Consider the following 25,577-nt stretch of genomic DNA (forward strand, 5'->3'; position numbering starts at 1 on the left):
CATAGAGCCTGCGTACGTGTCATATAAGACCACTGCACAGCTGGATTCAGTAAGAGCTCGCTCTCTGCTCAGGAAGGGACAGTAGCAGAAAGAATAAATGTATTTTGGTTGAAATTTGGGGTGCATGTTCATAGCAGTGCAGGTGACGTTTTTGCAGCTACAGTAGACCCCCGAGTTATGTGAGAGTTGCATTCCTGGGCAACCTCATGTAACTCAAATTTCATGCAGGAGAAAGGTTGCAAATTATGTTTCTCTACCTGAAACATCTAGTCTCCTTTTTCCTTGGCCATACCCAAAGCAGAGAGGACCAGACTTTTGGTTGCCCTCCTTAGCTGGACTCTAGAACTCTGAATGAACTAATTTTTCAAGATGCAGGAAGAAGCACTCTGAAATCTTATAAAGTGATTACAATTTCAGAACATGCTGAAAATTTGCCCTAGAATATTACTGCTAATTGAATTTTCATAAATTAGAAATTTGTATATGCTGCAATTGACATGTTGGACATTTATTAGATGGTATTCACTCATTTTAACCACGGTGGAATCACAGGCATAATTTTATGTTATATACATTTTATATATAATGTTAAAAATTAAACTCTTTTAGCTCTTTTATGTAATTAACTCCTGGTGTCTAATCTAATCCAAAAACTGTGTGGCTATGATAAAAAGAATGATTGGCATTCACATTTTGCTAGTGTGCTTAGAAGTTCCGTTGTAGATTTTTGCGCCAGATACAGCTGTTGTCAGTGCATATTATACTTTGGAATTTCAATATATTTTCTTCATAAGTCTGTAAAAACATGTTAATCCCTTTGTCATATATTGAAACAATTTTTGTGAATTAAAACTAGTAACAGTGGAACTATTCACTTTTTCTTTTAAGTTTAGAATATTTTGACATTCTGTCAGTGCCACTCACACATAAAGCTATATTCCAGCCACCCTTGTAGATTTAATAGACATCTAAAAAGAATCTAGGTTGACTTAAAATGCAAAGTAAGTGCACAGCTGAGAAGTTACTATTGCAGACAGCCAATACCTTACATTTAAATAAGATCAAAGCTTGACTACATTTGAAATGCACATAGTAAAATTAGGGTGAAACATTTACATGTGGTGGTATTGTGCTTTACTAAAACCTGGGGATTGATTGGCTTACTGCATAAATGTGTGCTCTTTTTAAGCTATGCTACATAGTTACTCTCTCTTGGTTGCAAGTCTGAAGATGTCTCCAGCACCGAAAAATCAAGCTTTTTTTTTTTTTTTTAATTAAAACCCTAAACTTGACCGCAGGTTAGCGACAGTAGAGGTCACTTGCTCACCAGCTCACTTCAATTTTATCCCGTGTATTATGTATGGATATGAGTCTTGGGAACAATAAAGATTTCCTTGCTCACATATGTTCAGAGTTTATAAAAATTAAGAACCCATGTAAAAGTTATTTGGAGCAGACATTTCACTGATAGTTGTTTGGTTTGTTGGCAGTGAAGATATAAAGGTTCCCTCATTTTGCTTTTGTATGTATATGTGTGTGTTTGTGCGTGCATGCACACACACACACACTCTAGAATTGCTAATTTTAAACCAAGATCCAAACTAGGAAGATGCTGATGTGACCCTTTCACAAATTCGTTGTCTAAAATGTGTTAGTTTGCCACTTGTCTTTGAGGCTGACCCTGACCCTTCATCACTCTACAGAGGACTGTTTTCACCATTCAGGATAGTGAATTTTGGCATTTTGGCTCAGTCTGTTTCTAACTTCTTGGCTTTGAAAATTTAGAGACTGAAAAAGCACTTTATTTTGAACTCATTTTTATTTCCTTTTCAGTACAGCCATGATCAATGCTATTTTGGTGCCAAAAAGATATGTGAAACTATCTATGGTGACATCTGTGGCCAAAGTTTCACTCCAAGGGATAATACTGACAGACTTCAAAGAAAGTGACCTCACCTTTATCTTCAGAGGCCTTCTGAGAGAGTTCTGTGTATAGCTTTCCTACAGAAATAGCTCCTAATATATTATATAAATTTGAACTAGAATCAGTCAATCTGTGATATCAAAAATGGTCTGTATTTATGAACCATGTTGAACAGATTACGAAATTTAACAGGAATGTTATTTAATGCAAAATTCAACACAAACGCTTAGTATAAACGTTACCCCAAAAAGAAGCAGCAAGCAATAATCTGATTGTTATGGCAAAAGTGTGGGTAAACAGCTGGGCTTTCTAGCATGCTCTAGAGCTCAGGCTCTGTTGAGGAAACCAGGAGAAGAATTTCCATAGTTAAAGATACTTCATCAAAATCTGCCTCCAGATCCCACATGTCTACATCTGCAGGCTGTGAACTTGAACATTTTGCACGATAATACCTCTTGGGGAGGAGCACAGCTCTAGACTGTAAAGCAATAGCCCCCAGTAGCATACATTTCACTAATCTAGTCTGGAGGTGATAAAGGCTGTGGATAACTGATGGGGTCAGCTGGCAAGAGAACAGGTCACAATTTCTTTATTTGGCAGGTTGTGTGGGGAAAGAGAGAGACAGGGGAAAACACTTTTAAACTGGGCATATTTTGGTTTGTGAATCACTGTGACAATAAATATGGCACCTAAGGATGGCATTATGAGAGAATCATTTTCTGAGCAGAAATACATGTTAGAGGCAGAAACTGTCCTCTTGAATAAAGTCTCCAATCTATTTCCACAAAATTTAACCAACCATGAGCCAAATTGGTTATATAAGCAAGTTAAATATTTATAAGTTAATAAACAGGATTAATATATTTTGCTGCAAGTGAAGTGGTAAGTGTTTTGCAGTTTTATAGCTTAATGGTTAATGAGAATAAAAACAATGTGTGTATTTAATATTTTAATTTTAATAGCATATGAATATCACAAAGGACACCAGTAACTGCATTTACTCTTTAGAATATAGTTTAAATATATTTACTCTTCTGTGAAAAGCATCAGACAAGATATAATCAAAACACACTGAGGCAGAATCTTTGGACAGAAAAGGATGGTTGCTTTGCTGGTGACATGAGAACGGCCACACATTGGCCACATGTGTCTTCATCTAGAATCTAAAACCTCATGTTTTGCTCTGGCAAGTTTGTGTTTCTGCATTAGCTGTTCCCAAGGCTTGGGAAATCTCAGAGGATGTCAGAGTACATTATTTTTTATCATAACATGGACTCTTTCAGGCCTGAATGGCAGCATGCAGCTGCTGGGGTTTTTCTGAAGTCTCTTACAGTTGCACATATCTCTAGGCAAAACAGAGGAAGGAGTTGCCATTGGCAAGCAAAACACATGATTTATTTTATCGTTCAAATGATCAACCATGGTCTTGAAAACATTTTCCAGGGAATTTACTGTTTCCCATGATAGGTATCAGGATTTTTTTTTAAAAAGGCTGATTACTTCTTTTATTATGTATTCTTTCTGCTTTTAAGAGGTGTTTTGTGAGTTTGAATAAAAATTGTACCTCTTGGAATATATGCTGAAATAACAAATCATTCCACAATTACAGTAGAAAGGAACACACATTGTGCGTTCTCATCAGGTTTATGCTTAATAGGTGCAGCCTGTAGATGTTTATAAAAAATGGATTGCAATCAGTGTGAAGAAAAATGTACTTTAAAGTGGAAAATGATCCCAAATGGGCACCTATAACAGCACAGTAAAATTTGCCAGACTCTGGACACTCTCCTTGCTGCTGCCTGTAGCATCCTGGCTAGGAGAGAGAAAGAAGTTCCTCCTCCTCCATGCTGAGATAGGGTGAAAGACAAAAAGGCAGCTGGGTGATAGTGGAGAGACTAGAATCCCCACTGCAGTAGGGCTGGAGAGGAGAGAGACAGCATAGCTGCTTTTTCCTCCCAACAGTCAGAAAGATGGGAAAACTGCAAAGTTACATAGGCACTGAGCTTAGACCAAGGTAAAGGTTGGGAGGTCTTGCATCAGCATTCAACGAGAGTGGTCAGATGAGAAATCTTGTCTTCCTCCTTCTAGTACCCATGCTCATGTTTTTAACAACTGGGAGAGTGAGAAATACTGAAAGGGATGGGGAGAGAGATACTGGCTTGCAGAGGTGTCCATGCAGAGTAGTACCTTACACACTGGGTTCCATAGCAATTGGACCTAAGTTAACATCATATATTAGGTTGCGGTTTGGTTTGAAATGATGCCCTCTGGAGGTGTGCTAGGATGAAGAGCGAGTGCTGATTCTTGTTCTAGTTTGTGCCCTAAGTGTGGCACTTACTGTCAGAGTTGTAACTGAGGTCAGATTATAGCCCTGTAAAAGAAAGTCCAGTGAGGAGAATAATGCTGCCTGCATATGGAAAAGGTCCCTCACATGATTCCAGTTGAAGAAGGGAGCCAGACATACTGGTATGCTTGGATAATAAAATCTTTTCTAGAGAAAGTATCGGAGGGGTAGCTGTGTTAGTTTGGATCTGTAACAGCAACGAAGGGTCCTGTGGCACCTTATAGACTAACAGAAAAGTTTTGAGCATGAGCTTTCATGAGCACAGACTCACTTCCTCAGATACTAGTCATGGAAATCTGCAGGGCCAGGTATAAATAAGCCAGAGCAAGGCTGGGGATAACAAGGTTAACTCGGTCAGGAAGGGTGAGGCTTACTACCAGCAGTTGATCTGGAGGTGTGAACACCAAGGGGGGGAAGCTGCTTTTGTGTTTAGCCAGCCATTCGCAGTCTTTGTTTAAGCCTGAGCTGAGGGTGTCGAATTTTCAGATGAATTGTTGCTGGCTAAATACAAAAGCAGCTTCCCCTCCCTTGGTGTTCACACCTCCAGATCAACTGCTGGTAGTAAGCCTCACCCTTCCTGACCGAGTTAACCTTGTTATCCCCAGCCTTGCTCTGGCTTATTTATACCTGGCCGTGCAGATTTCCATGACCAGCATCTGCTGAAGTGAGTCTGTGCTCACAAAAGCTCATGCTCAAAACTTTTCTGTTAGTCTATAAGGTGCCACAGGACCCTTTGTTGCTGTTTCTAGAGAAAGGAACTCTGAGACATGCCTTGAAGTCTGGAACATCAGTTTATCAGCCTCAGTGCTCTCTGGTACAGAGATTTGTGTTCTCAGTGTAATAATATGCCATGGCATTAGAAGTTGATGCACAACGGTGGAATCCTGGGCGCAGCTTTAGATTTCTGCAGGAGTCTGAGGAATCAGGGTTTCTGGAGCCAGTATGTGTGACTCCAGCTCAGTTCTCCCATAACTTCAAGAAGTTCAGGAGGAGTGGTGGTGAAGGGAAGGTGCACATCGAGGGACTGAATTGGTCAAAGGAGGTGGCATCCCCCCTGTAGTAGTCAGTGAAAACAAAACAACTTGACTCATGTTGGCTTTTTTTTCTTTCAGAGAAAGATGATTATCAAAAGAAAGTAAGTTACTTATGTGAATATTTCAAATGACAGTGTGTGTGGTGGGGACAGGGGAATTCCTCAGCCTCAGGATTTGTAATATCACATAACATATTTATGTGTGTAAAATAGCAGGATGCAGAAGATGCAGCATGTCAACAAATTGGATTGGTGTTAGAGAGGTCAGCTGCAGGGTAACATTGCATATGGGAGAATTACTTCCTGAACCTGCCTTCTGTGGTCAGATGTAGACCTTTGACCTTTTATGTGCAGAAGAACAAGCTCTCCATAAAGAGAAGTAGGCCTGTTTGCTGTCATTGATATTTGTCTAACATGGAGATATGTAATATCAGTATTTTCCTCTTCCTTCACAGAAGGAAGGAAGGAATAAGGTACTTGATGTGATTTGCTAGCTTTTTATGTGTCCATTATTGTAAGAGAGAAATGTACTGGCTGGAAAAAGCAAGACAAAAGGATGAGTTCTACATTTAATTCTGAATGTAGTCAGGCATTAGTCACTTATTTATTTTTATTAGTCAGTTCTGGATTCATAAAAGTGCTGAATAAAGTTGGGGAGAGGGCTGATCTACGTGGGCCTGTGCAAATGAGTTTTCTGGCGGGGGTTGACAGATGGAAGGTTGCCTATAAGGGTCTTGGAATTGATCTGGGGGAAGGAGCGACATCATTTTCCATTCACCCTTGCAGCTTCTTGAAAGTGGGGAAGGAGTATTTGTTGATCAACAGTGCAAATGCATCGAAGAGGTAGAAAGAGAAATTTCTGAGCTACAATTCATCTGCAAATTCGACGCCCTCAGCTCAGGCTTAAACGAAGACTGCAAATGGCTGGCTAAATACAGAATCAGCTTCCCCTCCTTTGGTGTTCACACCTCCGGATCAACTGCTGGTAGTAAGCCTCATCCTTCCTGACGGAGCTAACCTTGTTATCCCCAGCCTTGCTCTGGCTTATTTATACCTGGCCTTCCAGATTTCCAAGATCAGCATCTGCTGAAGTGAGTCTGTGCTCATGAAAGCTCATGCTGAAAACTTTTCTGTTAGTCTATAAGGTGCCACAGGACCCTTCATTGCTGTTACAGATCCAGACTAACACGGCTACCCCTCCGATAGCAGGATGAGAATGGATGTATTTCTTCTGTCTGTGGATAAGAGGAGATCCATCCATCTGGACTGTCTGTGTAGCTTGCCTTGCAATGAAGCCTGTCTGACAGACATCTGGAGTACGTGAAGGCTGACAGATGGCATTGGAGGCTATTTTTTTGCTGTCTTCTCAATCAGCTTGCTGAGAAAGGGGTTGCCAGACATTTAGCAGTAGTTTATAAAACTCCATCCTAACATAATGGTCTTAGTATTGGTCATCAAACTAGTCTATGTTTTAAGACGGTTAGTAAGTAGTAGGCATCCTTCAGTCTGCATAGACTATGGATTGCGCCCTTTAAAGTTTCAATTGAGGACTTCATTTACAGCGTCTATTGTGACAATGAAGATCCACACGAGAGCGACAGTCCTTGCTGCATCTCTTGCAGATGTAGTGGGTGTCTGGCAAGTCCTTATTGTGCTTTCTGTGCGCTCGCTTCTCCTCTTCTAGCTGTCTGATCTTCATCTCGACCTTCTGAAGGCCCTTGTGTAACCCCTGCCTCCATCTGCTGTGGTCATCTGCTAGTTCTTCCCAGTTGTCCAGCTCAATGTCTACCTCTCTGAGGTCCCTCTTGCGGACATCTCTGTAGCGCAACTGGGGGCGTCTGGGAGGTCTTTTGCCTGAGGCTAGCTCACCATACAGGATGTCTTTTGGAATCCTTCCATCATTCATCCTGTGGACGTGGCCAAGCCAGCGGAGTCGACGCTGCCTGAGGAGGGTGTGCATGGTTGGGATTCCAGCTTGCTCGAGGACAGCTGTGTTGGTCACTGTGTCCTTCCATGATATTCCAAGGATGCGCCTGAGGCAGCGCAAGTGGAAGACGTTCAGCCTCTTTTCCTGGCGGGCATACAGGGTCCAAGTCTCGCTGCCATAAAGGAGGGTGCTGAGGATGCAGGCTCTGTAGACTTGCATTTTGGTGTGAGTGTACAGCTTGTTGTTATTCCACACTCTCTTGCTGAGTCTGGACAGAGTTGTGGCCGCTTTTCATATCCTCCTATTTAGCTCTGTGTCCAACGACAGGGTGTCAGTGATGGTGGACCTGAGGTAAACGAACTTGTGGATGACCTCTAATGTATAGTTGTCAATGCTGATTGATGGGGATTCAGCAATATCCTGACGGAGTACATTTGTCTTCTTTAGGCTGATGGTAAGCCCAAAGTCCTTGCATGCTTTGGAGAACTGATCCAGCAGTTTTTGAAGCTGGTCTTCTGTGTGAGACACTACAGCAGCATCATCTGCGAACAGCATGTCTCTGATGCGGACTTCCCGCACCTTAGACTTAGCTTTCAGCCTTGCAAGGTTAAACAGTTTCCCATCAGATCATGCGTGCAGCAAGATGCCATCTGTTGAAGATCCAAAAGCATGCTTCAGGAGGAGTGCGAAGAAGATCCCAAACAATGTCGGAGCAAGCACGCATCCTTGTTTGACGCCGCTCCTGATTCTGAAAGCATCCAATAATGCGCCATCATATTGGATGGTTCCTCTCATGTCTTCGTGGAACGACTGGATCATCTTGAGTAACCGTGGAGGACAGTCTATCTTGTGGAGCAGTTTGAACAGACTATCCCTGCTGACCAAGTCAAAGGCCTTGGTCAGGTCGATGAAGGCTATGTAGAGTGGCTTCCTCTGCTCCCTGCACTTCTCCTGCAGCTGCCTTAGAGGGAAGACCATGTCAACGGTAGACCTCTCTGCGTGGAATCCGCACTGTGATTCGGGATGCACCCTCTCAGCAATCTTCTGGAGTCTGCCAAGGATGACGCGAGCGAACAGTTTACCAGTGACGCTTAGGAGGGAGATTCCATGGTAGTTGTTGCAGTTGCTTCTGTCTCCTTTGTTCTTATACAACGTTACATTGTTAGCATTGCGCATATCCTGTGGATCCTCACCCTCTTTCCAGCACAGGCACAGTAGCTCATGTAGGGGTTCCAGGAGTGTGTCCGTGGCACATTATGGTTAGTAAATACCTTCAGAAATTCAGTGAATCTTTGTTAGTGGGAGCTGTAGCCGTTCTTTATTATCCCACCATGCAAGAAGAAAAAAAAATCAGTCACAGCTGTTGTCTCAGATTTCCTACATTCCTACCAGCACTTCTGTTTGTCTGAATGGGCTGAATTTCAAAAAAAAAAAAAAAAAAAAAAAGCTTAGCTTAATGTTCCCCATGGCCCACGAGACTGCTTTGGATACAGGGTGAGTTTTCTGTGACATCTAATGCTTCTTCACAGCAAGAGGTGCCCAGTTTCTGGTGTTCGCTGGAACAAGTCTGGGTTTAGAGTTATGAGACAAAAAAGTTCTGTGGGTTGTGACTTTGCTTCCTCTGTAGCAGAGGAGAAATCACATCTCTCTGCATTCATTTGTGGCTGTGATATAGGTCTACAGTTGCTTATGGGACTTAGGGGTTATGGCAAAGCCTTTTCTGTTGAATTTCTGTATAATTCCAAACAGTATGAACTTTTCAAATCACTTGTGAAGTGCCCCAGATGGTATGACATTCTGCTTCCTGGGAAGATTTGAGAACTATTCCCTTTGCATAACATTCCAGTTAACTGTTTCATTGTGTTCTAAATGGAAGAACACCCAGGCCAAAGACTGCATTGACATTTTGGAGTGTGTTTGTTTAACCTCCTAATGTCTGGGCTACATTTGTTGGAAAATATTGTTCTTCCATTTGAAAATCTGAAGTAATCAATTCTCTTGAAAGTAGCTACTGCTGCACAAGGCCTGCTCACAAGACTGTTGACAGATTATGATTTTGCATCATATGCTAACAAATTGATTATAAATCAATTAGTTATGGAATTTAACTGAGATGACTTAATTTCCATTTCATTTGTTTAACATATTCTGTGTATTTTCAAACTGTGTGCAGTTTCTATTTGGCTTACTTTATTTCTTCTAATGGTATATTCAGTATAGCACATATGATCTGAATAACTTGCCAAAGTGCATGAGTTAGTGACCTTTTGTGAGTATGTGCGGTGCGCAAAGTTGGAAACATTTGCTCTGAAGGCATTAATAAAAAAAAAAATCCTTGGTAATTCAGAGAATTTTTATTGTTACCAAATTCTAACTACTCATCAGCTTAGAGACTTTTGTACAACCACGGTACTTCTGGCAGTTAAAACATTACATTGTTGGGTCCACTATGCTGAGGATGGTAAGAGCCAGTGATATTGTACTGTGGTAATGTGGCTTATGTGCTGGTCCCAGTGCATTCTTAAATTGTAATGGTAGAGTGCATTAAGTTGGTACAGTATAAGTCAGGAGCTGAAGACATTTTAAGGAGACGGGTAAATTTTTAAAATTGTACAAGGTTTCAGCTATATGGTGCTTACAGAAATGTGAAATAAGAGTCATGCAGTTAGAGAGCTGCTTCGTAATGTCAACACTAGGCATAAACATAACAGAAAATCCTGCCTTGCTGCTTTTTGTTGCTATTTACCTGTGCCTTTGATGAGGAGTTGCAGCAGGCTGCTTTAAATGCAGAAGATTATTTTATAGCAGTCATAACCAGGCTAATGGGCACCACCCCAGTTTTTTAAAAAAGCTGGTGAAATCAAGGTCATAGTCCTGCTATCTGTTAAAACTATTTCAGTCGTAAAGCAAGGCTTTAGTATCAGATGTGTGGTATGACCTGCCACGTAGCCTGAAAATTCCAGTACTGCACAATGAGTTGTTCTCTGAATAAAAAAAAAAAACAAAAAAAAACACTGCACCTTGTAGACTAGAATCTGCCCTTGGTGGCTGAAATTCATGATTGTATGAGGGCTGCTACATGGCCAATGCAAAAAAAGTAGGTGATCGCTGTTCAGCTCTTATTGGCTAGGTGTCCACATCAGAAAAAACTACCGTTGACACGAATTGGCCCCATGTTAACAGTCTCACTAAAGAGACCTGTGAGTTAACGGACTTGGGTTGTGAACTATCTTCTCAGTCCAAAAGGTGGTCCTTTTAGAACAGAAATGAGACTTTGTAGATGTTTCCACTGATGTGTCCCTCTGGATTAAGAGGACTTCAGATTCTAGGACTGCTAAGTCTTGCATCATTTATAAACACTAACATTAACTAGGAAGAAAAGAATTCACTGCTAACCATTTAGCTAGGGAATATGATTAAAGTGTTTCTGTTTTTTTTATTATGTGTACTTTTTGTACAGCTAAAACTCATTCTTTTGATATTAGACTACAGAGATACATAATTTTTGGGACTCTCTTGATTCTTAATTACTTTTAGCTAAAAATTAGAAAAAGATGTTATTTCAAAAATAAAATCCTCATGAAAAAGATACGGGAGTAATTCTCTCTCTTTTATAAAACCTAATTAAATGCCTTTACAATTAAAAATTCACAGTATTTTATAGTTTTATATTTGGAAATCCTGTTTTTTAATTAATTGAGCTGACAGGTTTAGGTACAGGGTACATATTTTGCCGGTGGTAGTTATTGTATAATTAGCATTAATGAAGGATATTAAAATGTGATTAGGAAGAATATAGCCCAAGTTCGTATGTGGGCTCATACTATCTTTATGTGTTCTCTTACTTCAGATTTCATTGTTTTTATGCAGTGTTCGCTTGCCTTATAAATTTAAAGGCACACTGAAAGTAATAACAAGGGATATTCTTTTTATTGTTCTATTAAAAATTCACTATATAGTTTCTTATCATAAAATCATTGTCAGGTATTACCTATAAAATGAATATTAATATACCTCACAAATTAGCTTTTTATTTTTGAGGGAAAATGTCTTGTATCTAGGACACAAATTCATAAATTAAGTCATCAGATAAATAAGAGAAAGTGAGATAATGCATATTCATAGTGTAAGCAGAAACCAAATTAAGCACTGTCCCTTGATTTTATATGCTAAAGAGCTGCAAAAATTAATGAAAGTTGGTGAATGGTGTAACTGTGATAAATTTACACTAGGCTAACCCCTGCCCCTTGTCCCCAGCAGGTGCATAGCACTGGAAAGGAAGTGTGTATGTGGAGATGTTTAACAGGCCATCCCCTGCCTTAGAGGTTTGGTGTGCCTGACAAGGGAGACACATGGATGTATCTGTGAATCCCTCCTTAGATGGCTAGAAGGGCCAGTAGCCTTTATAAGGGAAGACAGTGTTTTTTTGTTTTAAAAAAAAAAAAAAAAAAGAGAGAGAGAGAGGAGGAGGAGGAGGAGCTGGTACACAGGTAGCTTCCTTCCCACCAATCCCCCAGCCAGTCCCATGGCTAGGGCTGCCAAGGTGCTGGTACTCAGTACCAGCAAGTACTGGCACAAAAAAATCACTGAGGGTAGCACAATAGTATGGTGAGTACTACCGCCTGTGAGTGGGAGTAGCTGTGCTCCTGAGCAGTTTTGTGGGTGTGCTCATTCTGGGAGAGGGTGGCCCTTCAGTCTGATATGATGGAACTCCACTGTGTTGTGTCAGGCGACTTGCAGTCAGTGGCAAACGAAGGGGTTTAATTCACTGTCTACTAGTAATTCTAAATGGTTAAAACTGCCTTATGTAAATCAAACCTACAATTATGAAAGAACTGCATTAAGATCAATAATTTTTAATACTTAAGTGCTCAGTGTTTCCTGTTTAATTTTATTTGTACATTTCAAAGGATTTTTTTCCCATCTCTTTTGTGACCTGCTTTCCTGTCTTTCATTTAGTCAGGATGTGTGTGCACATCTGAGGACAGCATTTGCCCTATAAAGTTTCAGGATGGGGGAACTTTAAGCCAATAGTAGATACACTGTGATGACATTTCATGGTTCCCACTGGTTATATACCTCAGCACAGTTCTAAATCAGCATTGTACTGCTGTCTAAAAAGACAGATATTTATATCTTATCTGCAGATACATACTTACGGAAGCATCACCTGATTTTTCTGGAGCAATAACTGAGACATCTAACAGTCCATCAGCTGACTTCTGTGAATATTTGTGACTTCATATTCCTTTTGGTATGCACAACTCCCACCCTGCTCCCTGTTTGTTTGTTTTTTTTGTGAGTGCAAAATAAACTGAGAACAGGCATGGATACTGATAGTGCAGCTGAGTATAGTGCAGTTGCAATACAGGGGTGGAGCAAATTATGCTTACAAAGCAATATTGCCCTTTTGAAAATATGGACCTGTGTTTCTGTGGAAGTACTTAACGTTGCTCATCTTTTGTTCCTTCCATCTCTTCCTGTTGTGTGGAGTGGGATTGCACAGGAGAAACCCTGGGCAGACTTTGACCCAGGAAGGTTGAACAGAAGCATAAAGCCACATTTTCAAAAATGCAGCCTCCATTTCACATACATCGTAGCTGCGTCTACACGTGCCCCCTCCTTTTAGAGGGGGCATCACAATGAGACATTTCGGAAGATACTAATGAGACACTGACATGAATATGCAGCTCCTCATTAGCATCACGGTGGCTATGCGCGATAAAGTGCTGCTTTCAGAATGCCGTCACCAGTGTAGACCAGGGCCTTTTGAAGTCCAGGCATCCTTTCGAAAGGCCCCCATCTACACAGGTGGCGGCGTTCTGAAAGTGGCAGCTTCAAATTGTGCATGGCCACCATTATGCTAATGAGGTGCTGCATATTCATGTCAGCACTTCATTAACATCTTCCAAAGTCCCTCATTACCATGCCCCCTCTGAAAGGAGGGGGCACATGTAGACACAGCTCAGATGTCGTCAAAGTAGTTTGCAAGTGTGAAATATAGGAGCAAATTTAACAGGCAGGTTGCACCTGTCAAAGGAATGCAGATCTGACTTGTTTTTAACTCTACTGATAAATACTGTTGATACTGGGCCATTTCCACCTACCTGAATAGACCTTGTCAGCTCTGGCCCTCCCCCTTTACTGGGACCCCACTCTTTAAATACCCCTCTGAAACCACCACCCACCACCACTCATGCATCATATGAAGCAGGTCTTTGCCCACAAAAGCTTATGCTCCAAAATATCTGTTAGTCTATAAGGTGCCACACGACTTTTTGTTGCACTTTAAAAAATGTACCTCCTGAAGGCTATGTCTACACTACAGGGTTTTGTCACCAAAACAGCTGTTTTGCCAACAAAACTCGTGGAGCTTCCAGATTCCCAAGGCATTCTATCGACAGTAAGTCAACAGAATGAAGTACTTTTGTCGACAGCTGTACCCTGCTCCCAGTGAGGAATAAAGCCTCTGTCAACAGAGATGCATCAACAGGAAGCCCATCTGGGTGCTTCAGGGGCCCTCTGTCGACAGACAGGGCTTCTGGACACAGGATAGCCTTGTCTGCTGTGCTTCTGATTGGCCATTTTGCCAATAGAGCAGCCAGGCAGTCTGCTCTTGCGATCCACTTGGCAGTTTAGCTGTGATCTGTTGGCAGAAATTTTGTTGGAAGATGTCTTCTGACAAAAGTTTCTATTGATAAATCCCTGAATCTAGACTTAGCCAAAGTTTCCACATGTTTCAATATCTCCTCTAAAGGTTTCTGTGAAACTTCTGCAAGGATGATCTTAAATATAAAAGTATGGGATAGTGGACTATGTTACTATTTCAGAAATGTACCATAGTGATCTGTTGTACTTGCTGTACATTTCTTTCTCATCTGGGTTTCTAATTGAAACTTAGATCTGTCTAATCTCATTGGTGATAACTTTCTCAGTATTGTCATATTGAAATTTTGTTTGTCACCCCTTTTTTGATTTTCCAAAAAGTCTTTTGCATAATTAGGCTCCTAACACATGGAATACAGGATTTTCAGCCATGCTTAAAGGTGTTTCAACTGTGCTTAAAGGTGCTTAGTGCCTAATTCCCTTTGGCTTCTTTGGAAACCCTTGTCTTAATTTTTATATTTCTCATGCTCATATTATCTCTGTAGAACCTCAGTGCTGGGACACGTGCTGTGCTGCAGCAGCCTTGGAGCCACCTAGAAAAGTGGTGATCATTGGCTTGGGCACTTGGCTTCTCACAATAGATTGGAAGATGGCCTACAGCCATCCCATCTGCAGGCAATGGGTACCTGAAACAGAAGACAAACCAACCATTTTTCTGTCGCCCTATACTCACACTTTGTTCTGTTCTGAATTATACATTTTTGCGTTTGTTAGTAATTTGTAAAATAAAAACTTTTTTGGCTTGACTTTGTCTATTTGGCAGTTAAATACATGAATGGCTGACACAAATAAAAAGTTGAGTTTTAAAAGGTGCCAGATGTGCAGTATTTAAACATCCAGAATGCCCCTGCATGAAGACGACATGCACACAGACCACTTAGCTGGTATAATCTTTACCTCTTGGGCACATCAGGACCAAGTATGTGGGGTAAAAGTTCTATGGTTAGAGGAATTATGTCTTGCGGATTCAGCCTGTCAAATCTGAGGTTGTTCTCTACTTTGGTGGTATAATGACATCTGGACAAGACTATCTAAAGGATTTGGCTAATCTGTGCATGCATGTCAGCCATTTTTCTCACCATTCCATACCCTTTGTGTTAATGGTGGCCCAGGAGATGCAAAGTATTTGAACTCGAGTTGTTCAGTTACCTTTGTTTTGGTTCTCGGTTTGTTTGCTTTTCCAGTGAGAGTTATGAAGTGATAAGGAGGAGGCATAAATCACAATAAGAGTACATCTAATTACATGTAATTCATTGTGCTTTTTATTTACTTGATTTTTTTTAATGTCTGCCTATCATGTTGATTCTTCAGGCCACTCCATATGTTGATTTGCAATGCTGCTGTATTTGCTGCTCCTTGGTCCTTGACAGAAGATGACCTGGAGGCTACTTTCCAGGTGAATCACTTGGGGCATTTTTATCTTGTCCAACTTCTTGAAGACACTCTACGCCGCTCATCTCCAGCAAGAGTTGTTGTGGTTTCATCAGAATCACACAGGTTAGTTAAAGTCAAAGAATGTTATTGATTTAGCTCTTCTTCTCTCTTTCTAGAAATCCTTGGAATGAAACCACCACACTGGAAAGTCCAAACATTAAAACAAAAAGGCCAGTCCTATAGTGTCTGCCCATGTTGAGCAATTCTTATTGAAGTCAGTAGGATTACTCACATACAGGATCTGTCCCTGAGATTCTATCTGTATACAAATTTCAGAATACTGCATAGGTTGGTCTTGGTCATTCTTTGTGTGAATGCAGATTTCTCACCACACTTCAGGCCACACATTGATTTTGCTAGGAGATGGAATAATAATTGATTAAATCTGAATGCCAAGACCTTTATTGATTTGTCATTCAACAACTTCAACACCTTACCAAGAAGCATGTGCAGTTATTCTAGCAGGAGAAACAATGCAATTAAAGACTGCTAGATGAAATCCAATTGTTTTATAATGAGAAATTAGGGAATTCAATGCAGACATTAGCTGTATAATTGTAGGAAGGGAAGTTTGTTAGTCTGTATTAGAAATCTGGCTGTGCTTCTCTTGGTTAAATTTTCAATTAAGATATCAGATGGCATTTCTCTCCTATTACCTTTAGGAGTACAATTTGGCAAAAAAACACAATATGAAATTTCATTCTAATTCAAACATGAGTTTAGAACATTCTTAACAGCTGAAGAGAAGGAAGCTTTAAAAAAAAGACAAAACAATTGCTATTTGAACTATACTATGGCCCAGGTTTGAAAGGTAGCTCACCATTGCTACGTCCAATGCGTGCAACTGCTTTTATTTATTTATTTCTGCAATGTTTTAAAAGACCCAGAATAAAACTCTGGCTCTCTCTTTCAAAAGTGATTTAGGTAACCAAGAATCTAGATCACATTGCTGTCAATGGGATTTTGGGGCAGCAGGGCCTAAATATCTTGAGAAATCTGAGTCTCGGGGCCTAATTCTGCATTTTTCTGAATCCAGAGCCTATGCTGACTTCAGATTTAGTAGAATGGGCAGGGATAACATGATTGGCCCCATCGTGGCCTGCTTTAACGATATTATTGGCCTGCTTTAACGATATTATTGTTGGTTTCTAATTCATTTTTTGGGTGGTGTGCAAGAGATGTAGCAAAGCTAGAGGAAAAAATATGTGCAACTGCTTTTATTTATTTATTTCTGCAATGTTTTAAAAGACCCAGAATAAAACTTATTTTTTAATCATGTTTCCATAGAATGTAACTCTTGAGACCTGGTAGAGAGAGACCAGCCAAGGGTCAGGCTTAAATCTTTATCACTTCCAAACAGAGAGGCTTATGGTATAAATGACACACTGAAGATAGATTTACTTTTACCATTTTAAATTTATGATGGCTGAAATGAAAGGAAGCAATAGAAAATGCTAGTAATAATCCTCCCTGGTGTTAAAAGACATGAAACATCTAGTAATTAGGTGGTAACAAAATCTGGACATCCTTATCTTTGCAAATCACACCCAGGTTTGTGAAAGCAAGTAGTAGAGTCCTGTTAGGAGTGGTGGAAGCTACTGTGGGGGCAGGCAAGATAGCTCTAGAAATAAATCTGCCAACTCCAATCACTTGCCAGATGTGGATGGCACAATGGGATATGTACAAATGAACTGTTATTTAATGGGAGATTATGTTGAATTGTCAGCTGCTTGTTTCCCTTTGTAAGCTTGTATCTCAAATGGCATTTTAAATGAGGTCTTTCGTTTTTCTCCCTTAAGTGCCATGTGGAATTAGAGCTCGTATCTTTACACAGCTTTATCTTTGTTTTGAATAAGATCTTTTTAAGTGCTCATTGCTAACTGAATGAGATCAGCCAAGTTTTATGGAAACCTATCAAAGAGTAAATCACCATGCATGCCAGAATATAATTACTGATCCAACCCATTGCTTTTCTATTTCAGGGATTCATGTGTTGCGTCTTAAAATCATATTTAAGTATGCAAAATAGTAGTTAAATGGCTACTTTTTCTAGCTATTCAGAGACTATAAGCTGATGCAGAGAGCAGGTCTTAACACTGGTAGTGCTTTCCAACTTTCTTGAGAACTCTGAGCCTTAAACTGTGTTGTAAAACAGAAGTGTTGGTATCTAATTACTCCCATAAACCTTGGCTGAATCTTTTTGTTGGAGTCAAGACTCCCTGTTAGGGGGAAAATAAAGTCCTGTTTGCAGAAATTACTGTGCTAGACAGCCCTGAGGCAAAACATTTATTTGCTCTCTGGTCCTTTGCTCCATTTTATTTCGTTATCTGGATTCAGTGGTCATGAATTGAGTTTGTCATCTTATGAGTAGTTTAAGTACATCACACTAAAGTAAGAATAACAAATAAGCTGACTTTCCTCTTAACTTTATTTCTATGTAGTTAATTTGATTGTTTTCCAAAATTAATGAGATTGCTGGTATGAGATTGACTCACAGGTTTGGGCTAAAAATGTGTCACTACAGTTGTGTTGGTGACAGATGCAAAACACTGTATTTGTATAGTACACATCTGTACTAAGGACTCGATTAGCAGTCTTCTACCTTTATTCATGCTGAATAGTAATTTACTCCCAGAGTAGTCCAGCTGATTTCAGAATTGTACCCTAAATAAATATGAAACTTACCAAACAGGCATTTTATTACCTGAAATCAAAATGAGGGACTAATCCTGAAAGGAACAAGGCATTATGAGTGGCTGTTGACTTTATAACCCTGTAAGCTCTTTTCCTATGTATTTTGCCTTGACATAAGTTAAGAAAAAAATACAAACAAAGCAGTGAATTGGGGTGTAAAATGCAAAATCACGCAAGGCATTTTAATGTGTTTTATAATGTGTGCCACAGTTATGCTTGCCCTTTCTTTCCCCAGCTGATTCTGAAAAATCTATGTATTGAAGTGAATTTATTAAATTTATTTATTATCCTGTGTGTAACCTCGTTTTACAACTACCAGCGCTATTTATTTCTCAGCACTATGGCACGCTAGTAATTTAATAAACCAGAAATTTAAGGATGGAAAGATAACTATCTAGATAATACCTTTTTTATGTAAATGTCTTTCGTACATTCACTACTTTGTTGTTATTAAAAAAGAAAAAAAGAAACAAACAGCTGGTGTTTAATGACTCTGTCAGACCCAATTAAAAAACATCAACTAGTTACTTTGATTTGTGTTCAGCCATGCCAGGGGTATACTTAAAAACATTATAGTCTGCCAGACCTCATTTTGCCTTTGTTTACATTTATATTTTAAACATACAAGACTATTGATGGCAAGTTACCATGGTTATAACCACTTTATAATCATTAATTTTTAATCTAAAAATGTCTAAAAGGCAGCAAGAGTCATCTGTAGTTACTTGGACCCTTAAAATATACAGTATTTGAACATTATATTAAAATAATCTAGGAAAAAAGGCTAAGAGTGAACACTGTTAATGTGATTGGAATAGCAGACATCTTTTACTTTAAATACTTAAATGTATGTTAATTGTGTGAGTCTTCAGAAACAAAACTAGAAAACTGGATTTGTTCCTTTATGCATAAGAATGTAGTTCAGAGAGTAGAAATTGTGTCTGTTGGATAAGAAAGAAAAGCTTTTCTCCTTGGATGGATTGAATAAAATAATAATAAAAAATGCTTATCTTTCGATTCTGACGGAAATTTATTTTATAATTTGACTCCCCTGAAGTTACTTTGGAGAACTGCAAGCAATTTCAATGAGATTTTAAGTAACTGCTAAGTAATTGTGAGTTGGTTGCAGTCCAAATTCCGCTGTCCTCTGCAGCATCACAACCTTTGTGACTTCTAGGGAGTTATTCAGTTTTAAGTGAGAGCAGAATTTGCCCCAGAGTGCTTAAACTTGTCTACTGTTTATCAGATTTTCAGATATTAAAGATTCCTCAGGAAAACTTGACTTCAGCCTGCTTTCTCCATCTAAGAAAGAGTTCTGGGCTATGTTGGCCTACAACCGTTCGAAGCTTTGCAATATATTGTTCTCCAATGAGCTAAACCGCCGCCTTTCTCCCTATGGGGTGACGTCTAATGCGGTGCATCCGGGAAATATGATCTACTCATCCATTCATCGCAACTGGTGGGTGTATACTCTGCTGTTTACCTTGGCTCGGCCTTTCACCAAATCCATGGTAAGTGAATGCCTCTCAGCATTTTACACATCTTCAGTTTTTAAATCATGGGAGTTAAGTTATAAAAACCCAGATGTACATATATACTTTAGCCTTTTGCCTCTTATAAATGCAAACATGGTTTTATTGGTAATCATGTTGTCAAACCTGGGAGCTCTAGTAAAGGATCCTAGTACCATTTCAGGTGAACTTTGTCAATCTAAAGTAATATGTAGAATTTGTGAAGCTACAAACTAACATGGCTGTCCCTCTGAGATGGTATAGAATGTTGGAATGCCTGATTTACATTGCCTTGGTAATGGGTAGATGCACATTTTAGGGTGGAATTCTTTAGGGTTCGTGTTGTGCTTCAATATGTGTTTAAAGAATTGTAAAACTTGTTTTGAATTTTCAGTTAAGTGCCTGCTGTGTATATTCGGTATGTTAACAGATGAAATATGTAGGTGGTGTGATTAGAGGAGCTTACTAGTGCCATTATTAATGTACTTTTAGTGTGCACCCTTCTTTTTCTCAGGCTTATAGCTTCTTGGAGATGATCATCTTCCTTATACTTATTTTTAGTCTGAAGACAGTGGTTTACTGGCTGTTTTGGGGGGTTTTTTTAAGCAGAAAGGGGTGGGGGAAGAAAGCTGGGAAAGTCTGTGTGTATGTTGGTGGCTTGGTATGTTGAATGATATATTTTGACTAGCACACAAATGATATGTAACAAATATTCATAATGTGTTAGCTACACCATTGTGTATATATATGTGTGTGTGTGTTTGTGTGTGCATATATGTGTTAAGCACCAATAACATTAACTACGAATATTGTAAACAGTGATTTAGCCTGAACTAGATTATATCATTATCCTGTTCACTTATACTGAATATTCCGTAACACCTTCCATTTGCTGAAGTAAGCATTTGGCACAGACAGATAGGAAATCTGTCAAAACCAAGATACGTTCATTGTGTGTCTTTTTGTACAAGCTAGGGAAGTACCTTCATAGAGCAGTACCAGAAACTCTAGTATTGAAAACAAAGATAAGGAAGGATCAGAATAACATGTTAGGGAACTCAAACAAACTGGTGTGTTTGATTTCAGTCCATGTGAAGAAATACATAACTTGTGAAAAAAAATCATGGAATACCAGTTAAAATGTGTAACTTGAGGAGCAAGCTTGTGTAAGATGAATGTAATAACACTGCATGGCACTGCTCTTTGTACATGTATATCCTACAGAACATTTTTTTCCTGTAGAATAGTAGTAATTGTCAGGTGTTGGTTATTTGCTGTCTTAAACACATTTCATAATGACCCAAAGTTGGTTGACAAATTGCCTACAAAATTTATCAACAGGTATAATTCCACGAGACTGTTTTTTAAAGCATATGAGCATGGAAAACATACTGACCATTGAGATGTTTTCAAATACTCTGTGTGTGTGTGTGTGTGTGTGTGTGTGTGTGTGTGTGTGTGTGTGTGTGTGTGTGTGTGTGTGTGTGTGTGTGTTTTTCTGTAACCCTTCTAATTTGCCTGAATTTAAAACATAAGTGAATTGAGAGAAGCCCCTTGATTCATCAGAATAAGTTTGTTGAGAGATAAAGTTGTAAGTAACCGCAAACTGTGTTACGTGCAGGGGTTGTGTCCATGGTTTTGTCATTTGAGGAGCTAGATAGCCAATACTGTTGTCTCAGGTTCCTCACGAGTCACTGCCCACAAGAGTCATTGATGTATTACTGAGGAGAACCTTTTATGAAGCCTTTTTTATTTTAAAATGCTTATTAAGTCATTTTGGAGATTATTTTATTGTTGCATCACTTTTTAATGGTAGTCTTATATGCTGGTATCTGTTTGCTTATGGCTGGTGTGCACAAGAGAGAGATCCGCATTGACTAGCCAACCATCCCTACACCCAGCTGTTTTACTTCTGTCAATTCTTCATACGTGTTTCTTCTAATCAATGGGACTGTACAAGGACTAATTGTTATGGTCCTGGGTGAGGGCAGATCTCATTATTGCAGTTCATAGTGCAAAAAGTGCTGGCCTAAACCTTATGTTGGTATCAGTGCAATACAAATGTGAGAAGGTAGATGTCCTTCAGGGATGAATTTTGCCACATACACTATATCCATTCTTAGGCAAGATCAAGCAGCCTCAAGCACATGGCATTGAGAATACTCAGCATGAAATAATTTAGTACTAGGAAACATTGCCTATAGGCCTCTACTTTTAGCTGATTCCCTGATGCATTAATAAGAAGTGTTCTAATAAAACCTTTTTTTATTTGCTGTTACTTGCTGTGACTAGAGTAACTTTAGTTACAGTAATTAAGCCACTCTTCATGGAGTCCGGTTAGTTTAAGTGCCTGTTTTAAGGAATAGCATTGCAGATGTCTAACTACACTACTGGATATTCTTAAGTAACTTTCATAAACTTAATCTCTCTTTGAAATATTAGTCTTTAGGAGATTTTAATGATTGCCATAAATGGATAATCGTAGTGAAAGTAATATAACTCCACCTCATCTAACCTGTTTTATGGCTGTCTGCAGCAGAGTAACGTGTGACATACTGTATCAGTGCTGGTCAGAGTGAACCCTTCTGGTAATTCACAGTAAATTCGTAGGTGTTCTGCAGCTGAAACTTGTTAACGTGTTGATTCCCAATGGTGTTTATACTGTTTAGACTAGTAAAGAAATTGAATTTGGATTCTTCTCCCCAACCACTGACTTTTCCCGAACCAAAATACATCAAAATGAGTTGAAACAAATGTCCATTTTTGGTGTGTGTGGCAGATGGTGATAGCAGCAGCATATCTGCTCTGTTTTATTTACTGCTTCTCTTATTGTAGCAAGCAGAGACCATAACCAAGACTGCATGCCTATTTTACTTGACATTCTATAATTGTACAGTAAAAGCTAGGCCTTGCCTTGAGAGATTTATAGTCTACTTGATGGCAAGCTGCAACAAGTGGATGTTACAAACAAAGGAAAGTTTTGAAGAAGGGATTCTGAAGATAACAGTGGTAGGAAATACATAGATACATAGTCTAGGTATATGCCCACTTGGCTTGATATATGTATTTCAAAAATAATTATAAAATAAAAATATACACAAGGTTGGTTAGTTGACTTTAAAATGACATGGCTCCATAGAGTCTCGTGCTTTTAATTAGTGTAAATCTGTCATTCCAGATGCCTTCACACTTCTTGCTAGACACTTGGACAGTTAAAATTCAGTACATTTAGGGTAAGACTTAAATGTTGCAACAGAAATACAATAACTAGTGTTCCCACATATGAACTTCTCCATATACAGTGGCATGTAAAAATAGAAGCAGAGCGCTATTATCACATACTTGTTATTGACTTACATAGAACCAGATATTTTGGTTGGCAGGTAGTAGAGAAGAAAGAATGTCATGTGTTAGGGTTGCAAGAGCTTAACAGATGTTTCAGTGAACTACATTTTCAAATCCTTTTACATGGAAAAAAGGACTAGAATTTGTAGAAGTTCTGAGGCGATTGGGTTACGTTTCCTGTTGCAATGAAAAGCCAGCCATTGTAACACAGTTTTAACAGATGTGCTACTCCCTGTTTAATGGATGGAAATAAAACACTAGTCTGTTGCAGAGTTATAAATTATAGCTAGAAAAGCACAAGATGTCAATATCTTAATCTCAGCTAGCCATAGCAGGGTAATTCAGCCCTTGATAAACCTGTCAGAGAGAGATTTATCATTTCAAATATTTTAAATTTCTAGGAGATGGATAGACGTGCAGCCTATGTTTTTTTCATGGAAAATATTAACATTTTAGAATAGGGATTTAAATTATGTGTTCTGGAGAAATGTAACGAGTACATTTTAGCTAGAACCACATCTAAGATCCTCAGGACATCTGAACTGTAGCTGAGACATTAGGTGTTTTGATTTTATGTCTGATGCTTTTTCAGTGTTCTGATCCAAATACTAAATGTTTAGCTTAATAGATAATTTGTGAAAAGTATTTAAAAATTTGTTTTGTTTTGTTTAGTAGGTGTTCTTGCAGAAGCTAAAAGGCACTGGGGCTAAATAAGCATTAGAATTTAATTCTAAAACCAACACTATAATGGTGTTCTGGGGATTAGCGGTTAGGCTGCTTAACTCAGGCACAAGCCTGCTCCTCATCCTGTCCACACACAAATCAAATTCCAAGCCTGAATTAAGCTAGGACCCAAGGTTCAAGTGCTATTGCTTTGCAGTCTAGTTGCAGTCTCACTGGACTCATACTCTGGGAGTCTGTCAAAAATCCCACGGGCTGACATTTTGTCCCTTAGACAGTTAAATTTTCCTTCACTGCACCATGGTGAAATGCCTAGACCAGCCACATTTTAGAAGGGTTCTAGGGAACTCTGGAGTATGGGTGGTTGGTCTTGGGCTACATGATGCAGTGTAGACTCTGGAGCCCTCATTTGTGTGCCAGGGCTCAACATTTGCTAGCCTGAGGTTACAAATAAGTGTAGGTGCTCAGGCCCTAAGTTAACAAACTTTCAGTTTGCTAGTTCAAGTTCTACCCACCCTAGGCTTACATTAAAGTGTAGACATTCCCTTAGTGATGACATGTTTTGTCCTATCACAAGCCCCTCTAGACGCCTGTGAGAGAAACACCCGAAAGTCTTGATGTTTCCATGGCTTTTTTATAACCGATTCTGGGCTAATATTTATATTTGGTCAACATTCCCTCTTAAAATAAATGTATTTTGATGTTTAAAAGTCTATACAACTGTTATTGATTTCATGATGTCTGCCATGTATTGCTGACCAATTAGGACCAAATTCTACCCTCAAATATGGACATAAAATCTAAAGACAAGTCAGTCTGGCAGGAGGGTATACGTCAGACTGTCATTTGGCCATTCATAACTGTACAGTTCATGGCTGAAAAGCATTCTGAAGTGTGTTGAGTGTGAGGAGTAATAGATAAAATTTCCATTTATGATAACATCATACCTTAGCGTTATTTCCTGGGAGTCCTTAGTTGGAGAGCATAATGCTGGGGAGAAGAGAGGAAAGCAGAAATAAGGGATGAGGGATTAACACCGAAGTAAAGCTGCAGAGTTTGTTGCTCCTTTTGAAGAGAACGCCTAGGAGTCCATCAAGTCCATATAGAATCCCTTCATTTTTGACACAAGTGCATAAAATTTACCAACTGCTGAACTGAGGACTCCAGCCCAACAGCTGACAGTGCCCTCTTGTAACCCCTGCTAAATGAAAACTTATGTTTTTACCTGCCTGCATAGTGGTAATAGCTACCAAGCGTATAGGGTTGATGAACCAGTAGAGCTCGAACTGGAGGGGGGAAAAAAGAAGTCTAGTGCAGAGGAGTGTTCTGATCTGAGAATATTGTGGTGAGGACAGAGGTAGGGATCAGAGGTGGATCCTCTCTCAAGCATAGAGACACAATTCCTCTCTGCATTTAAAATTTCTGGACACTGCTAATGAATCAAAATGCAATTTAATTTAAAGGAAAGCTATGTGTGTATGACATAATTTTTTAAATATACTGTAGTGATATTCCCTGAAACTGAGTGTTTAAACACCAGTCCATTGCCTGCTGACTTTAATGGGAAAGGAGTTGCTTGCTGGCCTGATTTTTATTTATTTGATTACTTATGCATACAACTTGTGCATTAGAAACAAGATGGCATGATCTGTGCAGTAGTCTCCGATGCCAACGGCCTGTAGAGAGTTACAACTTAAAGTGGTAGTTTTAAAATAATGTTCAGTGTGCATGCCGATAAAAGCATACCTGTATATTTGAGAACTAACTGTCTACATGTCTGAAAGTTGTCGCGGGGAATTATTAACCTCTTTACAGCCTACTCTGAGCCGCCCGGTTAGCGTGACCGGATTGTGAAACTCCCCGCCCTAGATGTCCAGATCCTGAAGGACCTGAGGTGGATCGGAGAGACGGCGGAGGCCCGGTGACGTTAGACCGCCCCGCCCCTCTGCAGACCACCCCACCCCCCACCGGCAAGAGGACCAGGGGTTATGCACATACCCTTCCGCTGAAGATGTAAT

The 25,577-nt window shown here is 39.5% G+C and overlaps 1 protein-coding gene across 5 annotated transcripts in view; it reads left to right on the top strand.

The window, feature by feature from the left end:
* Positions 1-25,577, top strand: part of WWOX (WW domain containing oxidoreductase) — a 768,476-nt gene that overhangs the window by 209,465 nt on the left and 533,434 nt on the right. For all 5 annotated transcript variants that reach the window (XM_075009261.1, XM_075009262.1, XM_075009265.1 and 2 more), the window contains exons 7-8: positions 15,206-15,391; positions 19,269-19,533. In XM_075009261.1, the coding sequence (XP_074865362.1) occupies positions 15,206-15,391; positions 19,269-19,533 (451 nt within the window). The remainder of the gene's footprint in view (positions 1-15,205; positions 15,392-19,268; positions 19,534-25,577) is intronic.

Source organism: Carettochelys insculpta, chromosome 14 (assembly GCF_033958435.1).
Source record: "Carettochelys insculpta isolate YL-2023 chromosome 14, ASM3395843v1, whole genome shotgun sequence".
NCBI classification, from domain to species: Eukaryota; Metazoa; Chordata; order Testudines; family Carettochelyidae; genus Carettochelys; species Carettochelys insculpta.